At 36.0% G+C, this 24,248-nt stretch overlaps 1 protein-coding gene across 14 annotated transcripts in view; it reads right to left on the bottom strand.

The window, feature by feature from the left end:
* Positions 1–24,248, bottom strand: part of LOC122530035 (mucin-17-like) — a 58,128-nt gene that overhangs the window by 14,084 nt on the left and 19,796 nt on the right. For 11 of the 14 annotated variants that reach the window (XM_043656648.1, XM_043656650.1, XM_043656654.1 and 8 more), the window contains exons 3-8: positions 11,620–12,955; positions 10,681–11,351; positions 9,914–9,970; positions 9,242–9,397; positions 3,152–4,555; positions 2,636–2,791 (exon numbers count right to left, since the gene is read on the bottom strand). In XM_043656648.1, coding sequence (XP_043512583.1) covers positions 2,636–2,791; positions 3,152–4,555; positions 9,242–9,397; positions 9,914–9,970; positions 10,681–11,351; positions 11,620–12,955 — 3,780 coding nt within the window. The remainder of the gene's footprint in view (positions 1–2,635; positions 2,792–3,151; positions 4,556–9,241; positions 9,398–9,913; positions 9,971–10,680; positions 11,352–11,619; positions 12,956–24,248) is intronic. The other 3 variants (XM_043656649.1, XM_043656652.1, XM_043656651.1) reach the window with 3 other exon arrangements.

Raw genomic sequence — 24,248 nt, 5'->3', positions numbered from 1 at the left:
ATCGAGTGAGCATACATGCACCATCTCTTGGTAAAGATACGAACTAGGCAAGGGAAGAGGAGAAACCGAGGTTGCTTGAACGCACCAAGGAACACGGGCATTAGCAAAGCAACGGTGAACTAGAAACTCGTTCTTCGGGCGAAGGATCGTTGATATAGAGACTGGTTGCCCCGCTCACTTTGATTTTTTTTTTTTCTCTCCTTTTCATCGCGATTTCTCACAGCTGTTAATCCTCTCTCACAGAGGTCTCCAGTGATATGTCTTTGACAACAGCTGTTGGAACAATGTCGGAACGTGATACGATTCGAAAATAATTCATAGAAATTGTTGCGCGTTGAAAATTCTTAGACAGAGTTAAAGATAACAAAAGAAAAGTCATATCGATTTCATCAAGAGTGACGTATGTTGGTAATGCTTGCAGATTTTTTGCACGTCAATCGATAAACGAGCTAAAAGCTCGAATTCGGAGGAACTTGTTGCAGAGAATATCCGAGGTCGAGGCTGTCCCGAGGGAAAGTAAATTCGTGACCTTAAATATCTTTCTTTGTTTCTTGGATCGACTTACATACATGCTTCAGATATTACACAGTTGAGACAATTTTCACGTATACACACGTAATACAGCATCCATTTACTTTCACTCGTTACCGCTTCAAGCACCGTAAAACGCACGGTTCGCGAAAATTTGCCCGCGTCATCAGAATGTGCGCTCGTATTCGAAAGTTCCGTTTGGTTACGTCGAATTTCAACGAACCTGGATCGAAGCGTAACTCAGTTACACTTATTCAATCCTCGGTCGATCCGTGAAAGTCGTGGGAGTATTCATTGAAGGCAGAAATCGTACAAATTGATTTATACTACAATCGTTACGATGATGCTGATTTATTCTGATTTTCTGGATTTCTACAAAACGTCGAAAACAATAATATTTTTATATTTTAGAAAATGAAACAACGTATTGGTTTTACGGTTTCTCCATTTACGTTTAATAACTCTCAGTGTAGTTACTATATGATACGAAAGAACAATTTATGGACGCGATTAAAAATAAGAACGAACAACTGCGTGTCGCGTGCGATCCAAGAACCAGAACATTTATTATCAAAGATATATTATATATGTATATATGTGTATATAATATTGTATAACACTGTGTATATGCATTATGGTGATAGTAAAACAACGTAAGTATCTGTACACATTAGTAAATGCAAATAACCCACGATAATAAGTAGCATAAATCACAAAATTAAAGGTAAACGTTAATCACAAATATGTTATATATACTTTTTTTGTTCGTTTTCTTGTGTTACTTATTATCTTTTTTTTTCTCTCTTTTTATAATTTAACCATAAAGAAAGTTGCAAAACAAGAATTATTCACGATATCTATCGTGCGGTACCTATGTGGGAAAACGCAAAATCATATTAACAAAGTATGAAGTGAATAAGAAGAAAAAAAGAAAGAAACATCTTTTAATATTATCGGCGATATTTTAAAGAGAATTCAATTGCGAACGACGAATCGCTATATGAATGGAAAGAAAGAATGATTAATAATTAGCATCTGACTCAAGCTTGGGCAAATTCTATTCGAAAAAGACAAGAAAATGACAATTTGAAATAACAAATTACTTCTTATTGTCGTTTTAAAAATAAATCATTTGCGAATTATTTTTCATTCGAATTAATTTATTGAGACAAAATCTTTAGATACTGAATGGAAGTATGAGAAATTGTTTTGCACAGTAATAAAATCGAGAAAAATCATTTGCAAATCATAGTTCGAATAAACTGATTGTTACTGCCAGATAATATCGAGCCAAGTAAGATTATGTATTATTTAAATAATCATTATTCGAACATTGTCCAAGCCTGATCAGACCAAGTGTGAAAATCCAAATGATTAGTTCAATGCAGTTTATTTATTATTTATATCGATGTCATTAGAATCGAGACTTCCAGATGGAGTTGTGATGACACCAATGTGATCGGTCCACGATGGTGGCGAGACTGCTCCGATCTCCTCGGCTACCTTCGTCGTGAAAACCTTTTAAGCACACAAAAAACGACCACACTGACTGATTGTTAATCACCTATGATTTTCTTCTCCTGCCACGTAATCTTACCTTGGTTAATCATCGTCACGATCCATTTCTTTCGCACAAGACCTTACCTTCCGTAATTTAACGCTACTTTACAGTTTTTGTTTGAGATCGAGAACGAACACGTTTATAATCTAATTACTACTTCATTGCGAGTGATATCGGATGAATTTAACTATTGAGAAATTACGACGCAAAGTAATGAGCTGTGAGTGGATTTCTGTGGAACTTCGTATTTTTGGAAATGTAATTTACGCATTAAGCGTTACAAGGGGACACTTCAGGTAATTTAGATATTTCAATTTACATGTATTCTGTGCTCTTTGATATATTTCAATAAATATGTCAAAATTTGCAGTCTAGTATTAAGAAATAGCATCGAATAGTACCTTATTGTAAGTAATTAAAAAGTAAAATAAATATTTTGAAGAATACAGGAAACTACTTAAAATGTTTGTAATTAATTTCTTGTTAGTACCTCCTGAATATAATTTATGCTTCTTAGATATTTGAATATCTGAAAAGTCTTACCTCTACGGGTGTAACTGGCGTAGTCGACGAACTAGTGATCGATGGCACAGTGGGCTGATAAATATTATTTTGTTTTCTAACGAACAACTCCGCTCCTTTGTATCTCGCGCTGAAACGGGGCGGTTGTCCACTCGGGGTGATTCTGGCTGGCGAATTCTGGCACGAAAAGAAAAAAAGAAAATATATATTCATTACGTCAATGTTACTCGATCGATTTGTAAATTCTTCTTTTATAAAAAAATTTAGTCTTATTAACCCCGTAAGATTCATTTCTATAACATTATCGCAGACATTCCCGTTTAAAAAATGATGTTTCAGACAATTTTACAAGCGTTTCTAGAATAATAAAATAAAAAGACTAGGTGTACTGATTCTAAGAAAACAAAGCAACAAAGTAGAAAGAGACTGTGTGTTTCTTTCTGACGCGATTTCTTCATGTCCAGCGAGCCCTTAAAGGGTTAATAAAATCCCAGACAATTGACGTTTCATCGAAATAAAAACAGGACGAGTATTTACCGCGTTGTTAACGTTACTGTACGACTCGGAGAACACAGGTGTCTTGTTACCAAGAGAGCTGAGCAACGGTGCCACGGTGCTTCTCAGTTGCTCGAGCAGCGTGTTGTTCCCACTGAGGAACGTGCTTCTGGTCGGATTGAAGATGTTCGAGTTACCAGTGTCGCCGTTACTGCTGTCGATAATCCCCGATGCCGACTCGTTGGCGATCTTCAGGCTCATTCGCGGTTCCTGCGCTACCGATCGAGGGGACGCTGTCGTGGTCCTCAACGTAGCATGGTACTTCGTCGATCTGGGCGTGATGGCGACTCCTGCACGCCTGTCGACCTTGGTACTCGACTCGATTAAAGTCGTCGGGACCTCCGAGTGTCTTCTGTAGGTCGCGGTTCTAGGGCGAAACTCGAGCTTCTTCGTCTGAGTAGCTGACCTCTCCGTGGTTATCGATCCGTCATCGATACTATTCACCAACGACTTCTTCCTCGAGTATCTGCTGGTCGGTACTGGCACTTTCGCGGTGATCGTAGCTTCGTCGTCCGTCTTCTTCTCGTCGAGAGACTTCTCCTTGGCTCGTTTGCTATAGCGTGGTCTAAATATGGGCTTGCCAGCGCTGTTGGAAAATTTCGTTTTCTTGGCAGCGTCGTCTTGCTGGGACGTTTGCGATTTCCTATGCGTGGGAGCGTAGGGTTTCTTAGGTGACGGCGTCGTGGACCTCTGTTCGATCGCCGTCGACTGCTCTTGCAATTGGAATTTCGTGTTGCGCGATTGATAGACGTAGGGTTTCTTCGGTTTAACGGTGGTGACGTGATCGCTGCTCTCGGTGCGTCGAGTGGAGTAGAGGGAAACCTTCATGTTCTTGATCGTCGAGTCCTCTTCCTTCGACTTCTTTCCTGCTCGACCACCGGACAGACGAATCCTCGACGAGTCGACGACAGTCTCCGATCCCTGTTCCGCGGGTAGCGTCGCCGAAGGATTCGTGGATAATACGTACGGTTTAGTGGTCTCCTCGATGGCGGTTCTCTCCTCGATCGAGATCGAGGTGACCATACGTTCAGCAATGATCCGCCCTTTCTTTAAACCGTTCGGTCGGCCGGTGACCTTGGACGAATCCTCGTGGTCTTTCCTCGAGGATTTCACGTTAACCTCTTCTCGAGAGCTTTCCACGGAAGTGGAAGGCCTGTTGCTACGTCCTCCCGATGCCGTGGCGGCGGGTTTACCGTGTTCGGTGACCTTGCTCGTCTCATCGAGCACCGGCACGCCACCGGTTGCCCTCGGTTTGCTGAAAGAGGAGGCCGTGGTTGCGTCGAGATCATTCTCCTCGATGTTCAACTCTGGCTTCACTAACCTCCTAGCCAGATCCAGCTTCATCCGCGATCTTTCAGCGAACAGAGCGGCCGACGATTTTTTCACCTGAAAGGGTCGTTCAAACAGCTCCGTTTTAAGATAGTGGAAAACCGCTGTCGAGACTAAAGCCGGCTCCGGAAGCTCGAGCGGGAACTCTGTTAGTGCGCCACGGTCTCGACGTGTTTTCCATCGACAGGAGACGTTCTCAAGGTCGGTCAGAAAGCATACACTCACGACAGGTCGGGGAACGAAGGACGGTACCGTATCGATTAGGGGGAGACGACATAGCGCGCGGCCGATATTTTCCTACATGAAGAATAGGAGCTTGAGGAAGCGTAGAAACGAGACGATCCAGGCCGCCATTTGGCTCGTAACGAGCTCGAGCCACGATTTCACTGTACTGGACAACAACTGGAAAGTTCAATCAGTGTTATCAGCTGTGACGCCGCTTCGAGGATGCGTTTCATTTGGGTGCGGAAGAAAGAGAGAGAGAGAGAAAAAGAGAGAGAGAGAGAGAGAGAGAAAGAGAGCGAGGTGTGAACACGACCATATTCTTTTCTGTTCTTATTTTTTCTTTTTGATTTTTTATTTTTGGTGAACAACGGTGACGGTGACAAACGCGGTGAATCGATATACAAAATAACGCAAATCTGACTCCAATGAAGCTTTTCTTTTTTATACGCAATAAAAATAAATGATTGGCTGGCAGTTTAGTATTTGGGACAATTCCAACCAGGCGGTATATCAATGGAGATCTTATCGCTAGAGAAATCTATCGATGGATGTTAAAAAGTCTTCCATTAGAAAGTTTCATGACGAGTCTAATTTACATGAAGAACAATTCACCATCAGGTTTGATCAACACGTACGTATATATACATATGACTGATAAATATATGTATAACTATATAAAATTAATATTATTTGTTCATTAGTCATACGCGAGAACGAATAAAATTTATACAATAAATAAACAAAATTCAACAACACTGTTCTAAACAAACGTACAGTACTACAAATATTGGCAAGAATCACTGTATTTCTGAATTATATTAAAAATATTCGAATAAGATTGTTTTGTGTGCAAAAAGAACAGGATTGTATTAATTTTCTCACGTACACACGTCAAGCTCGTAACAAAAGTTTCGAACGAAAAGCTTCAGATATCTCTGACATTCATCGATAAGTTCCTCTTCTGATAACATAGCACTTTCAATATACCACACAGATGAACATTACCCTAAATAATTAAACTTTCGCCAAATGGTTAACTTCGTACTAACTGTGAAACTATTTTGTCGCTCGAGTGTGGAAAAGAAAAAGTGATGCATCGTTTGACAGCTATTCTGGTTCTTAAAAGCGTCGATCAAGCGATTAGCTGCGGTGAAGAAAGTGATGTAATTCTGTTTCTCGTACAGTCATGAAAGTTCTTTTTGTTACTCTGGTCTAGTTCGTTGTAAATTATAGCGAAATTTCAGAGCGAAATAGAAACTCGTAGCAATTTTGGGCAACGATCGTGAAAACAATTTCTAATCTAACATCCTTCCTATGAAACGCGGGTTTCTTTGCCGACGATGAAGAATGAAATTGAGAACATTTGAAAAAACTCAATTAGATTGGTCGATTTAATGAAATGAAACAGACATCGTTGGACATTGGCGCTCTACATTCTAACAACCTATTACCGTTAATTCTGTTCGGTGTCTTTTACTTGGGCACAAAGGATCTTTGCTCGACTCAATCTCGACGTAATTACAGAATGGAAAATATTTGTTCATGATTTCAAACAGAGAATGTCATGATCCCACACAGTAGAACCGAATGATTTCATTGGCTTCGTGACAATTGCTTCTATCTTTCGCCGTGAAGAATTTACTCCTGAATCTTAGACGTAATTATAATTAAAAATAATAAAAAAAGTACGGAAAAGAAATTTCTCGGTGATAAAGATCGGACAACTCGTTGGTTGTATAATCGATTGTATAATGACTGAATTGCAAGTCGAGAAATTCTTGTAAATTTTATTTTCCATCGTTTTCTCTGCGAAATTTTCGAAAAATTTTCAATACAATCTTAATAATCACAAGTACAAGAATAAATGCAAGCGATAAGTGTAGCAATGGTTTAAAGTGAAAGTCACGAAGTTGAGACAGTGTGGAACATATATCGCACAACCTATAAATATTTGAGATCATTTCCACTCGAATTTAAATTTTATTTCATTGCAATCGACTGCAGTATCCGTTAAATTGTTTCTATACTTATTCAAATCAAAAATATCTTTACTGCCAAAAAAATTCAAAATCTCCCATTTCTTCAACCACAAAATTCCCTACACATAATTATTATCGCTGGCTAAAGAGTGTAAAATACAATGAAACTCCATTGGAATTCATATAATAAGAGTCCATTGACTCTCCCCTTTACTAGTAATTTTTCGTTCACGTAACAAGAGTTCAGGTTCAAATAAATGGATTTAATCTGAACGGAGTTCTACGATCATTCCAGAAACCTACGACAAATAAGACAACAAGATAAACGTATGATTTCATTCGGATGATCTCTTTCGGGATACATTGAGGTTACCTTACTAAAAAAATCGGTAAACGCGTTACATTTAAGTAGGTTAAATAAACCTTCACTTTCACCACCGGGATTCCAAAACAAAAGAAGCTGAACGAAAATCGAAAACCAGTTTACAGACTGCGTAATGCACGCCGAGCCTTGGATAACCAGAGTTCGTCGAGTGAGACACATTTTCGCCCGTGATCGGGAGCAGAGATAAAAAAAAAAAAAAATCTATTTCTGAAGAACGAGCGAACGAAACATGCTCGTTTGGACCTTGAGAGAACTCCACGTCGAGGATTCGTCGTTCCTCGTGTTAAAGGGATATCGTTCGATCCAGTCGTGTTTGGAGGTGGACGATATCGTCGAAGCAATCGAGATCACGATGCAACCGAGATTTCAAAAAGCATCCGACTTCCCTCGAAGTCGTGAAAGAGAGAGACGTCGATTTTTCACCAAACACCAGAGGGAAGCTTGTCTCTCAGTCGGCGTTCCTTTCTCTTTGTTAATCGCACATCACTGTCCAGTCTCGATTGGTCGTCAATGATGTTAGAAGCAGACAGATTACACAGTTTCGCGACCTTTCCACCAAACACACTCATTTTCGATATTACGCGGGTATTGCGTTGGTATTTCCGAGGCGAAAATTTAGCACGAACATTGCGAAGATAGCGAAAGAAGAAGTCACTGAGATGATCATATGGTGTATAGTATTTGCTAGTATACAAAAGGAAGAATTATTTCTTAAACTACTGGAAGATACAACGATATTTATTTTTCTTTGCAAGAAGCTTCTAACGCGTTGATTGTCTCGATGATGGTAACCATTCTACTTGTATAAATAATTTAGAATGATTAAAGTAAGATATACTGAAATAAAATCAGATAAATATTGATGAAAACGTAACTAGATATAATAGAGCCTCCGATGTTATCGGAATACTCTAACATCATAGTAAATTATTTCATACATATAATAATATAATAATATGTTTGATATAATATTATGTATATTTATTACATAATATAACATTATTGCATAATAATAAATTGCATAATTGCATAATTTCATTAATATTATTGTATAATAATTTACATATCAAACATATTATTTTATAATATTACAATAATATTATTTATAATATTATTAAAATATTATATTGTATATATAATATAATAATATGTTTGATATTATGTATATAATATTATTTATTAATATACATAATATTATTACATAATATAACATTACTGCATAATAATAAATTGCATAATTGCATAAATGCATAAATATTATTGTATAATACATATCAAACATATTATTTTATAATATTACAATAATATTGTATAATATATATCAAACATATTATTTTATATTACAATAATATTATTTATAATATTATTAAAATATTATATTGTATATTATTATACATAATATAATAATATTATTATATAATATAACATTATCGCATAATAATAAATTGCATAATTACATAATTGCATGAATATTATTGTATAATAACATACATATCAAACATATTATTTTATAATATTATTTATAATATTATTAAAATATTATATTGTATATTATATAATACTATATAATATTAATATAATATTAATATACATAATATAATAATATAATAATATGTTTGATTTTATATTATGTATATTTATTATAAATATGAAAAAAATTTACTAAAATTAGATTATTAAAAATTTATAAGACTTTACTAAAAAAATAATACTGTTCTATAATAAACGATCGCGCATCAACGTTTGCCATAGTATACGCCCGATATAATTCTGAAATCTCCAATAATTTAAGAAATAATTACACAAACCAACTGCACCGATATTTACATACATACAACATTCTCCTAAACTGCAGCAATTTACACAAAAAAAAAAAAAAACAATGCGCAACGTACATATGTCGTATTATATGTCGAAATGAATGCGTATTCACATTGACACGGAAGCGGGACACGAAAATAAGAAAGATTCTGAAATGCTGGTGACATCGACATAAACGTACGGCCAAGCACTTCCGTCGAAAGATGATTGACGAAAACGATGATTGACGGGTTTGCACTCCATCTCCCAGAAGCGCGAGAGAAGCTCCGCGAACGCATCGATACACAGAGAACAAGCGATCGCGTAATGCCAATGATTTGTCTGTACTCTTACGCGTCGCAGTCCTCTGCCATTTATCAATGTTAAGGGATTCACGACTAAACTTTCGTCCGTCAAAACATTTGCTGAAGCTGCGGTTTCGAGGTCGTCAGGCTCGAACGCCATCGAGTTGTTCCTCGAGCGCCGGCCATAGATCCTCCGCTCTTGTTCCTACACGAATCAATTTCGATTTAATAATGCGAAGTAATCCGACTCTACCGATGACTGTTACGATAGAGATGGTACCGGAGTATGTGTTTTATGGGACACGTTCGCAGGAAAGTTCGCCGAACGATAAAGTGGTGATCGTGTGGTTTGTTACGTGCATGCTGATTAAGTTGTTCAGTGTTAGGAAATGTATAATACATTGTTCGATTTTTTTTTTTTCTGTCACAGTCATCTGTCTTTGCAGTTCTTCTTTTTTTTTTCTTTTTGGTTATCATATAGTTTTTATGTTTAGTTGTCTAGTGATTAACAGTGTGTACCATTTTCATTCTGTTATTTTACAGCAACGCAATATAGTGTCAGCGAAACGTCTACGTATTAAGGTATTGTCATAATGAAAGCTGATGACCGTTGAACTAGAATAGAAGCATAGAAGTATATGTTACACCTTATTAATTAAAGTTCAAGAGAGATATCATTCGGATGCTGTAAGCTGATTTGAAGGGCGCTCTGAATTCTTACCTCCAATTGCGTGCGAGAGGTGGTTTTTGGGGCTGGTATTTTCGTGTTGGTATTCTTCTGAAATCATACTTCTCAATTAGCACACGCTGCTGTCCTTTATGAAAATGTAACGCAAGTCTCTACACGCGTGTCAAGCTTTCTTTCTTGTATATTACACGTAGGTATATAATCGTGCAACAGCTACAATTCTTGTGACATTAAGTTTAGAATTGCAAAGAATAAATAACTAATTTTCATCTGATACACAAAAACCAATAATTGCAATGTAAATTTGTGTAAATTTTCTTATATGAATATTCGTTGTTCAATTGATTTGATGTTGTTAACTTTTAAGTAGAAAAAAAATAAATTTCTCTTTGAAAATATTCAAAATGTTCACGACTCTCCTAATTTAATCGTAACATGCCAAGTGAGTCACAGAAATATTCGTACTTTCTCAATTGCTGGCACTGAACAATCGACAGTTGTCAGCGCAAATTCTGTAATCATCAATTTTGAAATAAGTAATTAATTATAATGCAAAAGCATACGGTATAATTTAACAGTTTTTAATTAACATTGGCGAGAATTTTGAAAATTACAAAACAAAAAAAGATGTGAATCGCCGTGCAATTGGCAATAATCCGCGATTGCGATCGTTTTCGACTACTTCTGTGATCTACTGTACGTTCCTCGTCCGTCCAGTAAAATCGCAAACTCATTCAACATTTCCTCGGTGAAAGGTGGCCTTAATTCCACCATAAATCCAATTAAGAAATAAAACTCACCAGCTGAGTTAACCTCGCCTTAAACTCGGGCGGATAATTGTCGCTCTCTTCACGGTCCGCGGTCGCTTTGCCGTTCCCAAAGGTTTTGTTGCCTCTTCTGTAGCTCTTTGCCGTGGTTCCAGCCACTGTAGAACTTTCATCTATTGTTTGCAGCTTCTTAAAGCCTCTCCTCGAGCTGGACGTGGTAGAACTTTCCGTGGTAGTCGCTGCAACTTCGGTGCTGGTCGATTCGTCGTTCGGCGGTATTACTTCGTTCGTTTGATCCCTCGACGAGGGCACGATCGTTCTCGAAGGATTCGCGGTGTTGTTAAAATTGCCTGGCCGCCTTCTGAGCGTCCAGCCTGGATTTCCGTTTATCGGGGTATCGTTTTTCCACAAGATCGTTTTTCTAGGCTGCGTCGCGTTCGAAGACCCTTCCGGCGAGGGTTTCCGACCTCTGAACCCCAGTCCGTAATTGAAGAAGTCCTCTTTCTGTTTTCGGCCGCCTCTGCCTCTTCCTCGACCTCGCCCCGACGCTTCAGTCGTCGAAGTGGAAGTCGGCGATGGTCTAGACGTGGATTTTGAACTTGAAGTAGTCGCTGGTGTCGTTGGTCTTATGGTCGTTACCTCAGAATCGATGGTTGTTACGTCAACGAGGACTGTCGTCTCTGGCGCAACAGTCGTGGTAACGTCTGTTCGAACAATTGAATTTCACGAGCTTAGAAAAATCTCTCAATTGGACAATTCGATCCGTTACACACACCCTTCCTTTTTAATACCTTTGCAAGCTAAATTACTGAATGTAATACCAAAGTCCGATCAAATTTTAATTAAAAAAAATTAATAAAAGAACCTTTTCACGCGTCGTTAAAAAATCACGATACAGAAATTTAAACCAGAGCAAATTATGAAACGTTCTGTTGGCAACAAGATTTTATTTGAATTAACAAATTATCTCACCCGTGTTTACAGGCGTGACTACATCCGGTCTCGACCTGTTTCTCGACCTTCCACGCGCGTCCTGACCATCCTGTCCACGACTTTCAATGACTCTTGAAACACCGTCGAGCACTCTCGATCTCCTTTCAGAGGAGCTTCTTTCTCCGGCCACTTTGCGCTTCGCGTCCCTCTCCGGGCCGTCGTTCGAACTAGATTTCACGTTATTTTCCAAATTTCTACCCCTGGATCTCGATCTAGACTCAGTCGCGGAGTTCTTCTTGCCGGAACTCTGCTCGAAACTTCTCGAACGATCCCTGGAAACCGTATTTCTCCTCGAACTAACGACCAGTTCGTTAGCCTCGGTAGTCGTCGTGGAATCGCCGAACTTCGAGGAACCTCTTCGAGACCCGGAGGAACCTCTAGACGATCCGGCAACCTCGGCATCGTTCGATCGTCCGCGATTCTTCGACCTTTCGGACCCTGTCCGACCAGACCTGGATGACTCTTTAGTGTCCGATCTTCTCTGAGAGATCAGAGAAGAACCATTCGTTGAACGATTTCCCGTTCCGTTCACCACGAGCGGTATGTCGACTCTCACACTCTCGGATTCCGACAAAAGAGTATCCGGACCTCTTCGAGTAACGGAATCGTTCTCCTCGTTGTTCACCCTCGATCTACCAGATCTGGTGCTCCTCTCGATCCTCTCTGTCGTCGATCTACCTCTCCTGTACGACGTTGTAGTAAATTCATTCTCAAACTTCTTGTTGCTGTGCCTCCTAGACGTAGAAAGCTGCGTCTTCAGGTCCTTCTTCGAGTAAGTCGTTTGAATCTTCCTGCCAGTTCTGGATCTCGATGGCTCCGTGGTTGCCAGGAATACGGACGGCCCTTTGTTGTCCAGTCTCTCAGTGATTCGTGAACTGTTCGATCTTCCATTGGACGTTCTCCGTGAAATTCCCCTCGACGTTTCGACCGAGACTCTCTGCTCGTTGTCCTTCGACCTCGTTTCCTCATCGTTCTCGGGGAAATATCTTTTGCCATTTCGTCTGTTAACCGCTGGCTCTGTCTTTCCAACTTCCTCGACCTTCTTGTCCGACCCGTCTGTGACTTGGGTCGCTGTCGATGTGCTGTCTCTTTTGGTAGTTCTGATGATCGAGGATTCGCTGGAGCTCGATTCCGAATTGATCGTTGAAGCCTGGGTCGTTCCTTCGATGTTCGAGAACCTCCTCGACTGCACCGATCTGTCTCGGTTCGTTCTAGATCTCGATAACGACGAGGCTGACGACGCGGTGGTTGCTTCCTCCGGTGACTTGGAATTGTACTTCAAAGTACCGCGATTCGCAGCTTTATGGTCGTCGGTCTGGACAAATTATTACCATTCGCGTCAGTTATTTAATTATTCATGATATTAGTGGTTTATTTGTCCATTAGTGGTTTATGGTTTATTTGTCCATTTGTCCACCCTTTAGTTTTCAAATTAAACAAACAAAATGAAAATGAATTTTCTACACATTAAAAATTCATAAAAAACAATACAACTTCAATACTTTAAAGTAACAATTATAAATAAAATATTAATAAACATTAAAATTATATAAGTAAAACAAGAAATTAGTATTTCTTCTGAAACTCCAACACTCTCTAAAGTTTTTAGCTGGGGTGTACGTGTAAGAATAATTCATGATATTAGTAGTTTATGGTTTATTTGTCCTTCTGAAATAAGGAACAAGATAGAGTATTCTTCTCTCGATACTATCTCAATAAATTTATGCCCAAATGAATATTTAAAAAAAAATTAAAATGATAGTTTTAAATATATATTTTTATTCTCATTAGTTCAAAAACGTTAGAGCATTAAATACATGTAGAGAGCTCAATGTGAAAACCATTCAGAAATCTGAGGCACCCTTTGCTTTCCAAATAAAACAAACAAAATGAAAATGAATTTTCCACACATTAAAAATTCATAAAAAATATTACAACTTCAATACTTTAAAGTAACAATTATAAATAAAATATTAATAAACATTAAAATTATAAGTAAAACAAGAAATTAGTATTTCTTCTGAAACTCCAACACTCTCTAAAGTTTTTAGCTGGGGTGTATGTGTAAGAACACGTGTCGCATTACGTAAAACCGCGAAGATTCAAATCCTAGGCTGCTTGATACTGTCGACAGCGACTTTTTCTCTAAATAGTGGTAACAAACAAATGTTAAACACATTCCGACAGCAGAGGACCGAGTCGTCATGACAACCTAATTGCACAAATTGTCCGAACAATGACCATTTAACTCAACGTAACCAACAACAACGTACGATGCTGGAGCCGGTGTAATTTTAAATAAATTAGCTGCACGCAGAGGAATTCATTCAGAACCAAACCGAGAACTGCTTTCGAATTCGCATTTAAAACATTCAAATTTATTCAAATGTATACGTTACGCGGTCTTCGACTTCGTGCTTAGACCTCGTAATAATCGTCGCGACGACGAAAGGATAAGACTGAGATTCACAGTCGAACGATTTATTATTAGGCCGACGTTCGTTAGATCCTCGTTAGTGAAAATTGTCGTCTAGCCGGATATTTTCCTATTAAGTATAGGCTTTGAAATCGTGGACGATCTCGGGTGATCGAATCACAGTTTACGATGCATTCAAACGCGACGAGTTTCATTATCCGCTTTCCATAAAGCGACAATTACGCGAGTAAAGGGCGTTGCGTCAGAGTTTCGAACGCGATCGATGATCCTTTTGCAAGTTGAGCATCGATCGATTAAAATTTTTAGCTTGATCGGCCGGCTAATGCTAATCGTCGAAAAATCTAGTAGACCGCATTTGACTAGAAAAATTATAATTGCACAAATGCACAGATAGTTAAGTAAATGTAAAAATATCCAAAGTAGGACGCTTCATTATAATGTTCAGTGAGCGAAACAAACCTCTGTTTAAGTTTTATTTTTTCTATCACGCTCGTAAAAATTCAAATTTAAATACATTCGCAATCATATGTTTCCTGAATACAATAATTAATTATTACCGATTTATCGTCAAATTTGTGTAATTTTTTAATTTTTTAATTTAATAATTTAATAATTTAATAATTTAGTAATTTAACAATTTAATAATTTAATAATTATTAAATTATTATTTAATTTAATAATTTTGTAATTTTGTAATTATTAAATTATTATTATATTATATTAATTATTTATTGAACCATTAATTACAATTAGTAACTAAGGCAGGAATTTAATCTTGCGATTAACATCTAAAACAAGAACGTGATCGTTAAGCACCGATTAAGTTTTCGCCTAACTTTATCATAAATCTTGAAAAAATATAGAGATAGCCGACGTTGTTGTCAAGAGAAAACACCTTGCAGCGAACTCTTGCACAGACGAGTTACGACCAGGTGTCGATCGAACGCAATTAGAGCAAGAACAAGCAAGAATGTCATGCCACGTAATGGGTGACATTTGCTTTGACGATCCTGGCGTCGATGAAACGAAATTAATGTCCTTAATAGGCTAACGGATAATTTTAAACACATACGTGCTTGTTTTGTTCCGCGTATGGAGTACATTAATTATAGAAAGTACATCGATATACAGGGTGTCGTGGATTCGTATTCAAAAACATGATACGCGAGTAAAGGCAGGAATAGGTGTCACGTGCAATCATGTGACGGTACAACATGAAAAAAAATAAGCCAAACGGAAAGAAGAGTTATTATTACAGTTAAGACTTTATTTTTGAGAAAATTGAATTTGATAGGTATAATATATTGAATATAAGTCAAAATAAAATGAAGTCAAAGATAAGATTTTTTTTTTATAAGCTTTATTTTTTTAGAAAATTGAATTCAAAAATTTATGAACACATACATTATAATAATTCTTAACTAAAACGTTCGAAGCCTATTCTCTTGAAAATGAGATTTTAAATGGAAAAACATTATTCTACGGTCTTCGTTAATTGTTTTTGTTCAAGTATATTTCAAATAGATGTAAATTTTATGCACAGGTATTCTTGACAAATTTTCAAACTCCATTTTCTCGAGAACAAAGTCTTAAATGAGAAAATGTTTTCCTTCTTGCTCGTCATGTGAATGAAAGGTGCAAAGAAATATCGATATATTTAGTTGGAAAAGATATACGCCCATAGAAAAAGCGAGAGAGACAGAGGAACAAATTGCTGATGGATCATTATTACATCAGGAAGAGAAGAACAGGTTTATGAGAAGAAGTTAAGGTGAAAGTATTCGCGATTGAGGAAGATATAAGAAAATTTTCAATTGCTTTGATTTTTTAAAATAGATGCTTCGTGTTCTTAAGAAGGTTGTGAAGATGAAATTGTGAAATATTATACTGGGCTAATGGTTCTGAATGATGAACTGCGTACACTGTAGTTAAATGTACATCCAACAGTTATTAATAATATACTCTGCAATCCCTGAAATTACAGGTGTGTGCTTGTGATTTCAATCATAATCCAGGCTACTTAGCTGTTCTTTACCATGAACTGATATTTTTTTGATTACAGTTAATCGCGAAAATGAAATTATATTTGTAATAAATTGGTCACAGACTTGTATTTTATCGAAAAGAAATTAATTAAATGATCGACAGATAATCGCTTACAATGGCTAATAAATTAACGACTCAACGTTTCATCCTTAAAACAGGTAACCGGTATTCATCCCAAATTAAAGTCATTGCCTGTCTAACGACAATAAACTTTATAAATAGATTCGTGATTTCATTTACTAATCATTAACTACCTTCAGTCACGAAATTAATTTGCCGAAAAAGTATCCGGACTTTACAATCTTTCATTCTTAAAGAATTCACAATTTTTGTCAATTCAATCGTTTCTACGCATTTATGATAATATCGTTATAACATTTAGAAATGCAGAAATATACATGATGCGTATAAAATAATCAAAGTAAAGTACATCATTATAGTTTTTAGCAATGGCTAAAAATTTTTAGCAAATTTTACAATTTTTACAAATGGGGCGATTTCAGTTTAGTTTTTTAATCAAGTTCATTAAAAAATTCGCAGTATAGCAATTGAGGAGAATATTCTTCAACCTCTTCGTAAATTTTCAAAGAAATTGATTGACCCAGACAAAAAAAGGATTTCGCGAAGTAGAATACTGAAAGTGACGCTTGCTGCTCTTATTATTATTTTCTTTCCGAGTAGTTGAACGTAACATCTCAAATAGCAGCGGTCACTATAATTTTCCGTTGCGTTGACCACGCTGCCAGGAACTTTGTCCATTAGTCACACTCTTTCAATCGCGATAACGAACCAAGATGGTCTCGCGAAGCCTCTCAAAAGTAAGAACCAAATAATTGGTAAATTTTTGTCTTTTAAACGATACGATCTTCCATAGACGGATTTTTCAGTTCAAACGGACAATCTATTCTTCTGGGAATGAATCACGTTGCGAATAATGAATCATATTACAAAATTAATTCGCTTGGTTCTTTGTGCGCGTGAAACAATAAGACTATGATTAAAAGTGAAACTGCTAACGCAACATTATGATAACATTAGCGATGGTTCAGAGTAAACGTTTTAATACGTCAATATCGTTCTAACCTTTTACGTACATCCTGTGACGATGTTCAAAATTATTGCTTCTATCAGTTCGATGTGATAATAATTTCTTATTGTTAGACTGTGTTTGGAGATTTTTATGAACTGCTGTATATCAATATTAAAATTATGACAATATATTTGTATGATTCATATATACTTACTCTCTGATATTATGTTACGTACATTAGAATGTATTTAACAATACAATTTTTCTTTTTAACGATCATTCCTTACAGAAATCAAGCAAAATCCAACGAATCAATGTTATATATTAACGATTAAATCTCAGACAGACATCACGCTGTCATGGCGCAATGATGGCGCATTGACGATAAAAACGTAAGTAGTTCCTCACGCGAATGACCTCCGTGAGCGCGGATCAAGAGGCTGTATTTACCTAAGAAATTATTTTCAGAATTACAATACAAAGGCAGTGACAGTTGTAACGTGGCTTGGCGTTCCAGTTTCATTTATCCTTATCTACCTGCAAGGCACACGTAGGCATGGAATCGAACGCTGAAAGTAAAAGTCGGTGTTTCACGTCACGTTACCTAGTCAAGCATGCAACCGAACTCGAGAACAGTCTTAAACACGGCTGGCTGAATGCGCGGCTAACTACTGTAAATAGACCTGCAAAATAACCTCTCCGCCGAGTTTCCCGAGCACGAAACACTTCTTTCGCGACATTTTTGCTAAAACAGTTGAAAAACGAATTCGAAACGTTTCACCTGCTCACGAAAGTGCTCGAACGCTTGTAGCTACATACTTTTTATGAACATATTGTAGCGTGTTTCATTCGATGCAATATGTTTATATTTGATACAAATATACTATGGTTAACTCAACGTTCAAAAAAAATCTTCAATTTATCATTGCAGTAACTAATATTTTGTAATGAAACCAGCGTCTTTATACTGCGTTGTTTTATTATTAAAATAAGTTGCTGATAATATTCTTCACTGGTTCTACTTATTTCATATTCGGAAAACACAGAAACATGAAAACGCATTAAATTACATTACGTTACGTCAATTTCGATCATTCAATCAGATAGCCAAGTATAGATCCTACCTAAATATGTTAACTTTAATAATGATATTTTGCCGAAAAATTACTCTGTAATTATATTCGTCGAGCTAAATACGATTTTTATATTTATATTTCTGTAAAACTGAATCTATTTCCCTAGTTTGTTCTAATGTAATGAATGTAAAATAAATATATTTAATAAATATTTAATAAACATATTTAAGTAATAAGTAAATTTCTGACTAAATATACGTTAACATTAAATATCTCATTAATTCCCCTATACATCAGATGTCAAATTTTCAAATTGTTTCCAATTTTATCAACGTAATTACAATAGGCATCCTCGAGTATAATCTCTAATGAAATTTCAAAACGTTTTATATAACACACATAATGTAGGTATAAAATGTCGTGCAGTAAAATGTTCATAAATGCCTCATTAAGTAATTATAATGTAAACACGAAACATGAAGCTACACTTATTTATACATGCACTTTAAAATGTCATCCGTTTTTATTAATGGAAAATTAGTAATACTGAGCTCGTCGCGGATCAAAATTTCATCGTAATTTATGTAATAAGTGTTCCAATATTTTCGACGAAAATAGAAGAGCGAAAGTACAAGTATGAAAGAAATGGTAAAACGATCTGTCGGTCGGTTCTTTCGATCGTGAAAGCTATTTTCTCAAGCTCCGATGAAACGAGAGACGAATCTCGATAAAAGTCACTCACTTTCGCTAAAGAAGCGTAACATGGAAGCATCTTCTCCATTAACTTGGCTGAGAGATCCAAGCGAACAAAGTTTTTCAATCTAAGAATCGAAAAATTGCTAGATTACTACGCGCTCTAGATTCGTTTGACGAAAGATATTGATTTCATGGTTGAGAAACTCTATTTACGTCACGTTTATTAATAATCATATCTTAGCTGGTCTGAAATTTATTAAACGTTCTCACTGAATTTTAGAAGTATCTAAAGTCGATAATACGATTTCATAAGTTGAAACTAGTTCGAATATTACTTTGTGAACAGGTTCGTATATCTATATTTGAGTCAAAATATTATTTTACAAAATTTTTACCTATAATTAATTTTTATTTATAAATTTTAATAACAATACATAAATATAATTTAAGTATATCTTATCGTGAACTATCGAGTTAAATAACAAATTTCTGTAAAAAGATTCAACATTTATACAGTACTTCAATAAATGAAAATATAGATATACGAACAGTACTTTCCATAAATGTCTTACTAAAGATCGCTTTTTTCGACTGCAATGATTAATCAAGCTTTTTGGTGGCCTCGATTTTGACACTCTCGGTACACAGCTCAAATCTCCAAAAAAAAAAACCTACGATTATAAATCTAATATCAAAACTTCTACAAAATGTTATGGCTTGCATTCTGTTAATTTCAGATTGTGTTACTCAACTCTGCCGGTGTATCGGAACTAATTGAGAGATTTCGTAACGTACATCGTTCATTAATTCCAGAATTGCCACGAAACGACGTAAATTTTCGTCGGCGTTTCGAATTCTATCTGGTTAGAACAGAAAAAAATTACGAATTGCTCAATCGGATCACTCTGTCAGCTCTGGCGTTGAAACTTTGCAAAATGGCCACGATCCTACCTTCAATCTTATCTCGTGTAATCAAACCAATTTATCTCCAACCTGTGGAGCGTAAACTATTAATTCACTTCGAGCATTCTATGAATCCTGGGAAGCCATTAATTATATTCTCGCAATCTGTCATTAATAACGGAGATTCTTGACGTATATCACCCTCGAGCGAAACGAGGTGTAGCCTCGGGATCCTTTGAAACTTTCAGCAGGGATGGCCGAGATTACACGAGATTGAAAAACCGTGAACCGCGTAGGGAAATTAACGCTATGAATAATAACACGGGGCATTATCGTTTCGTCCTATGTCGCAATTACGTCCGCGCTCGATTTCGAAACGAAGTCGAGACAACAGTTTCTTTTATTTGACGTAAATCAATCAGAGTGGCGGCCCAGATCATAATTGCGATATACATATTCGTAAAAAAAGGAAAAAAAAATTAAATCTGCCTAGCGGTAGCGGTACATCTACGTATGTAATTAATAGGAGAAACATTGATGATGCTAATCAATTGTTTTCTAGCCTATGACTTTACCAATTTAAAGTAGAATTTTAGAAACTATTAAAAAATAATTTCAATTGTTATTATTGTTTAGATGATTATTTTTTAAACAATGATTATCAGTAACAATAACTATCATTTAAAAATTATATGCGGTAGAAATTATTACACTTGAAGAACACTTGATTCATCAGTAAGTGGAACTTAGAAACTTTGTCTTATGCTAAAATCATTGCTTATATTAACTGGCAAAATTCTAAATAATTCTACACTACTATTCTCTTACTCATTTCTTTCTTGCGCTTTTACAATCATCGTTAAATTGCAAAAAGATTGATCCTTAAAATAATCTGTTAAAAAATATTGAAATCAAAGTGTAGTTTTCAACAACGTGCGCGTTTCGTTCAATTAATTTTTTCTCTTTCCCTTTTCATCACTGCGAGATAAAAAAATCAGCAAGAAGCAGTCCTGGATTCCAGTCGAACGTAACAACAAAAGAGATTCTTGCAACACGGGATAGCTCTCCTGTGTAATTACAAATTGCCTGTTTATTTGCGTAATTGGAAGAAAACGAGATTCTCGCTGGTTAAGGGAATCTTCGCTTCGGATTATCGCCCATTGGTGATAATTGCAAATGTATTATGCATCCCCGGTGATTATGAACATGCAACGGAATGTGTAACAATCCAGCACGCGAAATGGCAAATATAATTGGATCTGCACGATGATTTAAAGAATAAATGATAACCACAGCTTCGGTGTGAAAGATTCGCTCGACGATTCAGACGTGTGATTATTGCGCGATGAAGTTACATCGTTACGTGATTAACAGGTTAGATACGATTTGTTTAAAAACAAAAAAAAACAGATTCGATAATATGTTGCACAAAGCAGTTGATGGACGTGCACGAAAGGCAAAGTGAATAAGTGGATGAAAAATGTTGCATCCTTTGCAATTCCGCATTTAAGAAAGAAGTTTCTTAACATTTTTGTATCGCACAGTGCACCAAGCCTGAAGTAAAAATTACGGAATTGCAAAATGAACCTCGAATTTTATTCTGTGTAATTGGCGTAAATGAATAAATTTTCGGTTTCAGGCGTTGATTGTCTCTTGCTTAATCGTGAATGTTCACTTGTGCATGCGAAATTTCGCAGAATGCGTGTAACAATGAAAAGTATAAAAAGTATATCGTAATATTTATATAGCAAAACTAATTTCTGTTTAGCTCACTGTGTCATTAATTATGTTCATATTTGTTTGTAGCTAACTAATTACTACATCAGGCTGAACAGTCTTAATCCTTATATTGCAATCCTTATTTGCATTATTTATAGTCTTAATCCCTATATAGTCAAACTACCTTTAACACAACAGTAACATTTATGCAGTTTTATGTTTTCATGAACATAACCAGAGAAATTGAGTCCAAATAAAAATTTGCTTCATCTATTTTAAAAATGCTACGTATACTTACGCCTCACGTACATTTTGCAAATTTTTAAAATCTCAGATCAATCGGTACCATATGTTTCTCGTCCCTCAAAATTCTTCGTAAGTATCTAATGTACAGACATCAATTTTTATAGGTGTTAAAGCGTGTAAATCTTGTTCGTAACTAACTGTGTCGTCATTAATGTAATCTTCGAACCATCAAAATGAAAGTGATCCGCACGGCCTGTAATCATTTCCACCCAAACTTTATTAATTATTTCAATCCTGTTACGTGTCCCCTATACAGCAGCGCGGTAATATCGGGCGGTGCAAATTATTGAAAAAAAGCATATTACGTTGAAAGCGATGAGAGACTGATTTATATTTTCGAAAGTGGACTGCTTTGAAATAGTTAGCAAAGGACACTGAACAGGATATCCAGAATCAATTTTTTCTCTCTTTGAAAATACGCCCGCAGATATTTCAGATCTTACATCGATTTTATTTTATTGTTGATTTAGATAGATGAAATCACTACTCAAGTAGTACAAATTGTCATATCATTTCAATCTGTTTCGATGGGAAGTTATGAATAAATGACGAAAGAAGGGCAAAGATTAAATATTTAAAGAAATACTAATATTTATTAACTAAAGACTAAATCTGTGTATTAAGATACGCAAAATACTTGTTATTATGTATAAATAGAACAAATTTCATTCGCTTTATCATACATATAGTGAGAGTAATTGTATATATATATATATATATATTTTCATAAGACCTTTTGACTCATTTCTACGTTTCAAAATTTTATAAATGATTCAGCTTCAACTAACGAATTAATCAAGATCCAAAAGTGTCCAAAACTCTTCTCCTTCTGTTTCATTTTAAATGTCTCATTCATTTAAATCCTCTTTCCAAAAAGTAACTTACATTGCGCGCGCATGTTGCATTTCAAGTATCCAAAATTACCGTCATCAAATCTTGTGTCATTTTTTTCCGTAGCAAAGAATTGCAGGCCCCCGAAAAAGCGCACGTGTCATTTCTGCGAACCGCTTTTCAATCACTGAACGAGATAATTCAAGGAGAACGATATCCGAGCGCACTGCCCTTGGATTTCGACAGGAGATTTCAGCCTCTCAGTTTGCATCTCAATTTTGACGTACTTTCACCGTTTAAACTTCCGACATCGGTGAATCCGCAAGACGATCGATTATCCAGCGGCCAAGACTGCGAAACACTGTTGAAAGCTCCCAAAGCCAGACGACGATTATCACCGACTCAACAATCTCGATTTAATCAACTGAAAGAATGCCCTGGCAAGAACGGTGAATTATTCATGGAATTATTAGTGATTTTCTACGTCGCTCGACTCCGAGACATGAACGCGATTTCACCTAATCAACGTTTCTCACAACCTGCAACCATCGGAAGATGATGGCGGACAGTCTTGCAAAGATGAGTGCTTTGTGACTGTTCATCCAATTTCTAACCAGATCCCAAGATTATTACCTTGATTTCTATGTTACAAATATTAATCTGCGTTACAATTTGGAAAAAAATTTACTCCAAATGTTAGTTTAAAAACTCTATCGGTTCTATGAATATGAATATAGGTAATATAAAACTTTTACGAATACTTACGAATTTAATTTAATTTAATTTGAAATTTAATTTCAATGTGTTAATAATGTCGCTACGATACGATTGGTCTGATCGAAAATGATTTATTACTGATCGATTGTTTTCACGTATCAGTGGTTTCAAGATCAGCACTTCAAAATGCTAATTCACTTGGATATTATTAGTCAGTTGAAAGCTTTGCAAAAAGTTCAAATATTTTTCTTGCATCTGACATCAAGTCGGCAATCAAGAATAAATGGAACGGTAATAAGTAACAAGAAACTTTAATTGGACGTCGCAGCGATTAAACAACAAATTAGTAATCGCATTGATCCAGTAATACATTTGATGGTAAGATTACGTAAGAAAAATATGGTAAATCTCGATATCTTCATCGATATCGGTTATACGAGATACATATGTACAAGTGACCCGAAAAAACAAGTTTATAAAATCCAGGGCGTGGTTCTTGATCCAGTAAAAAATAAAAAGAACCCACAAGGTCCTTTCACGCACGATAGTTTGGATATCAAAGTTTTTATCGATTTCTCGTTCTATAAATATCAAAGTAATCTTATGTGATATTATTATAAACGAAGTAACTCAAAAAATAGAAATAAAATAATTTATAAATATTTATAGCGGTAGACGACAACTGAATTGTGTTTTACTTAATTTGAAAAAAATAAAGTTGAACTTAATTGTGTTTTCTTGTAAACAAATACGTCTTTACCCTTTCAGAACCTTTAGTTAAGTAACTCTAAGCAACTTTTAAATAATTTTATAATTATAAAATGTATTCACCTTTAAAGAAGAATCT

Source organism: Frieseomelitta varia, unplaced genomic scaffold, assembly GCF_011392965.1.
Source record: "Frieseomelitta varia isolate USP_RPSP 00005682 unplaced genomic scaffold, Fvar_1.2 scaffold_322, whole genome shotgun sequence".
In the NCBI taxonomy this organism is placed as follows: domain Eukaryota; kingdom Metazoa; phylum Arthropoda; class Insecta; order Hymenoptera; family Apidae; genus Frieseomelitta; species Frieseomelitta varia.
This window is presented reverse-complemented; position numbering and strand designations above follow the sequence as displayed.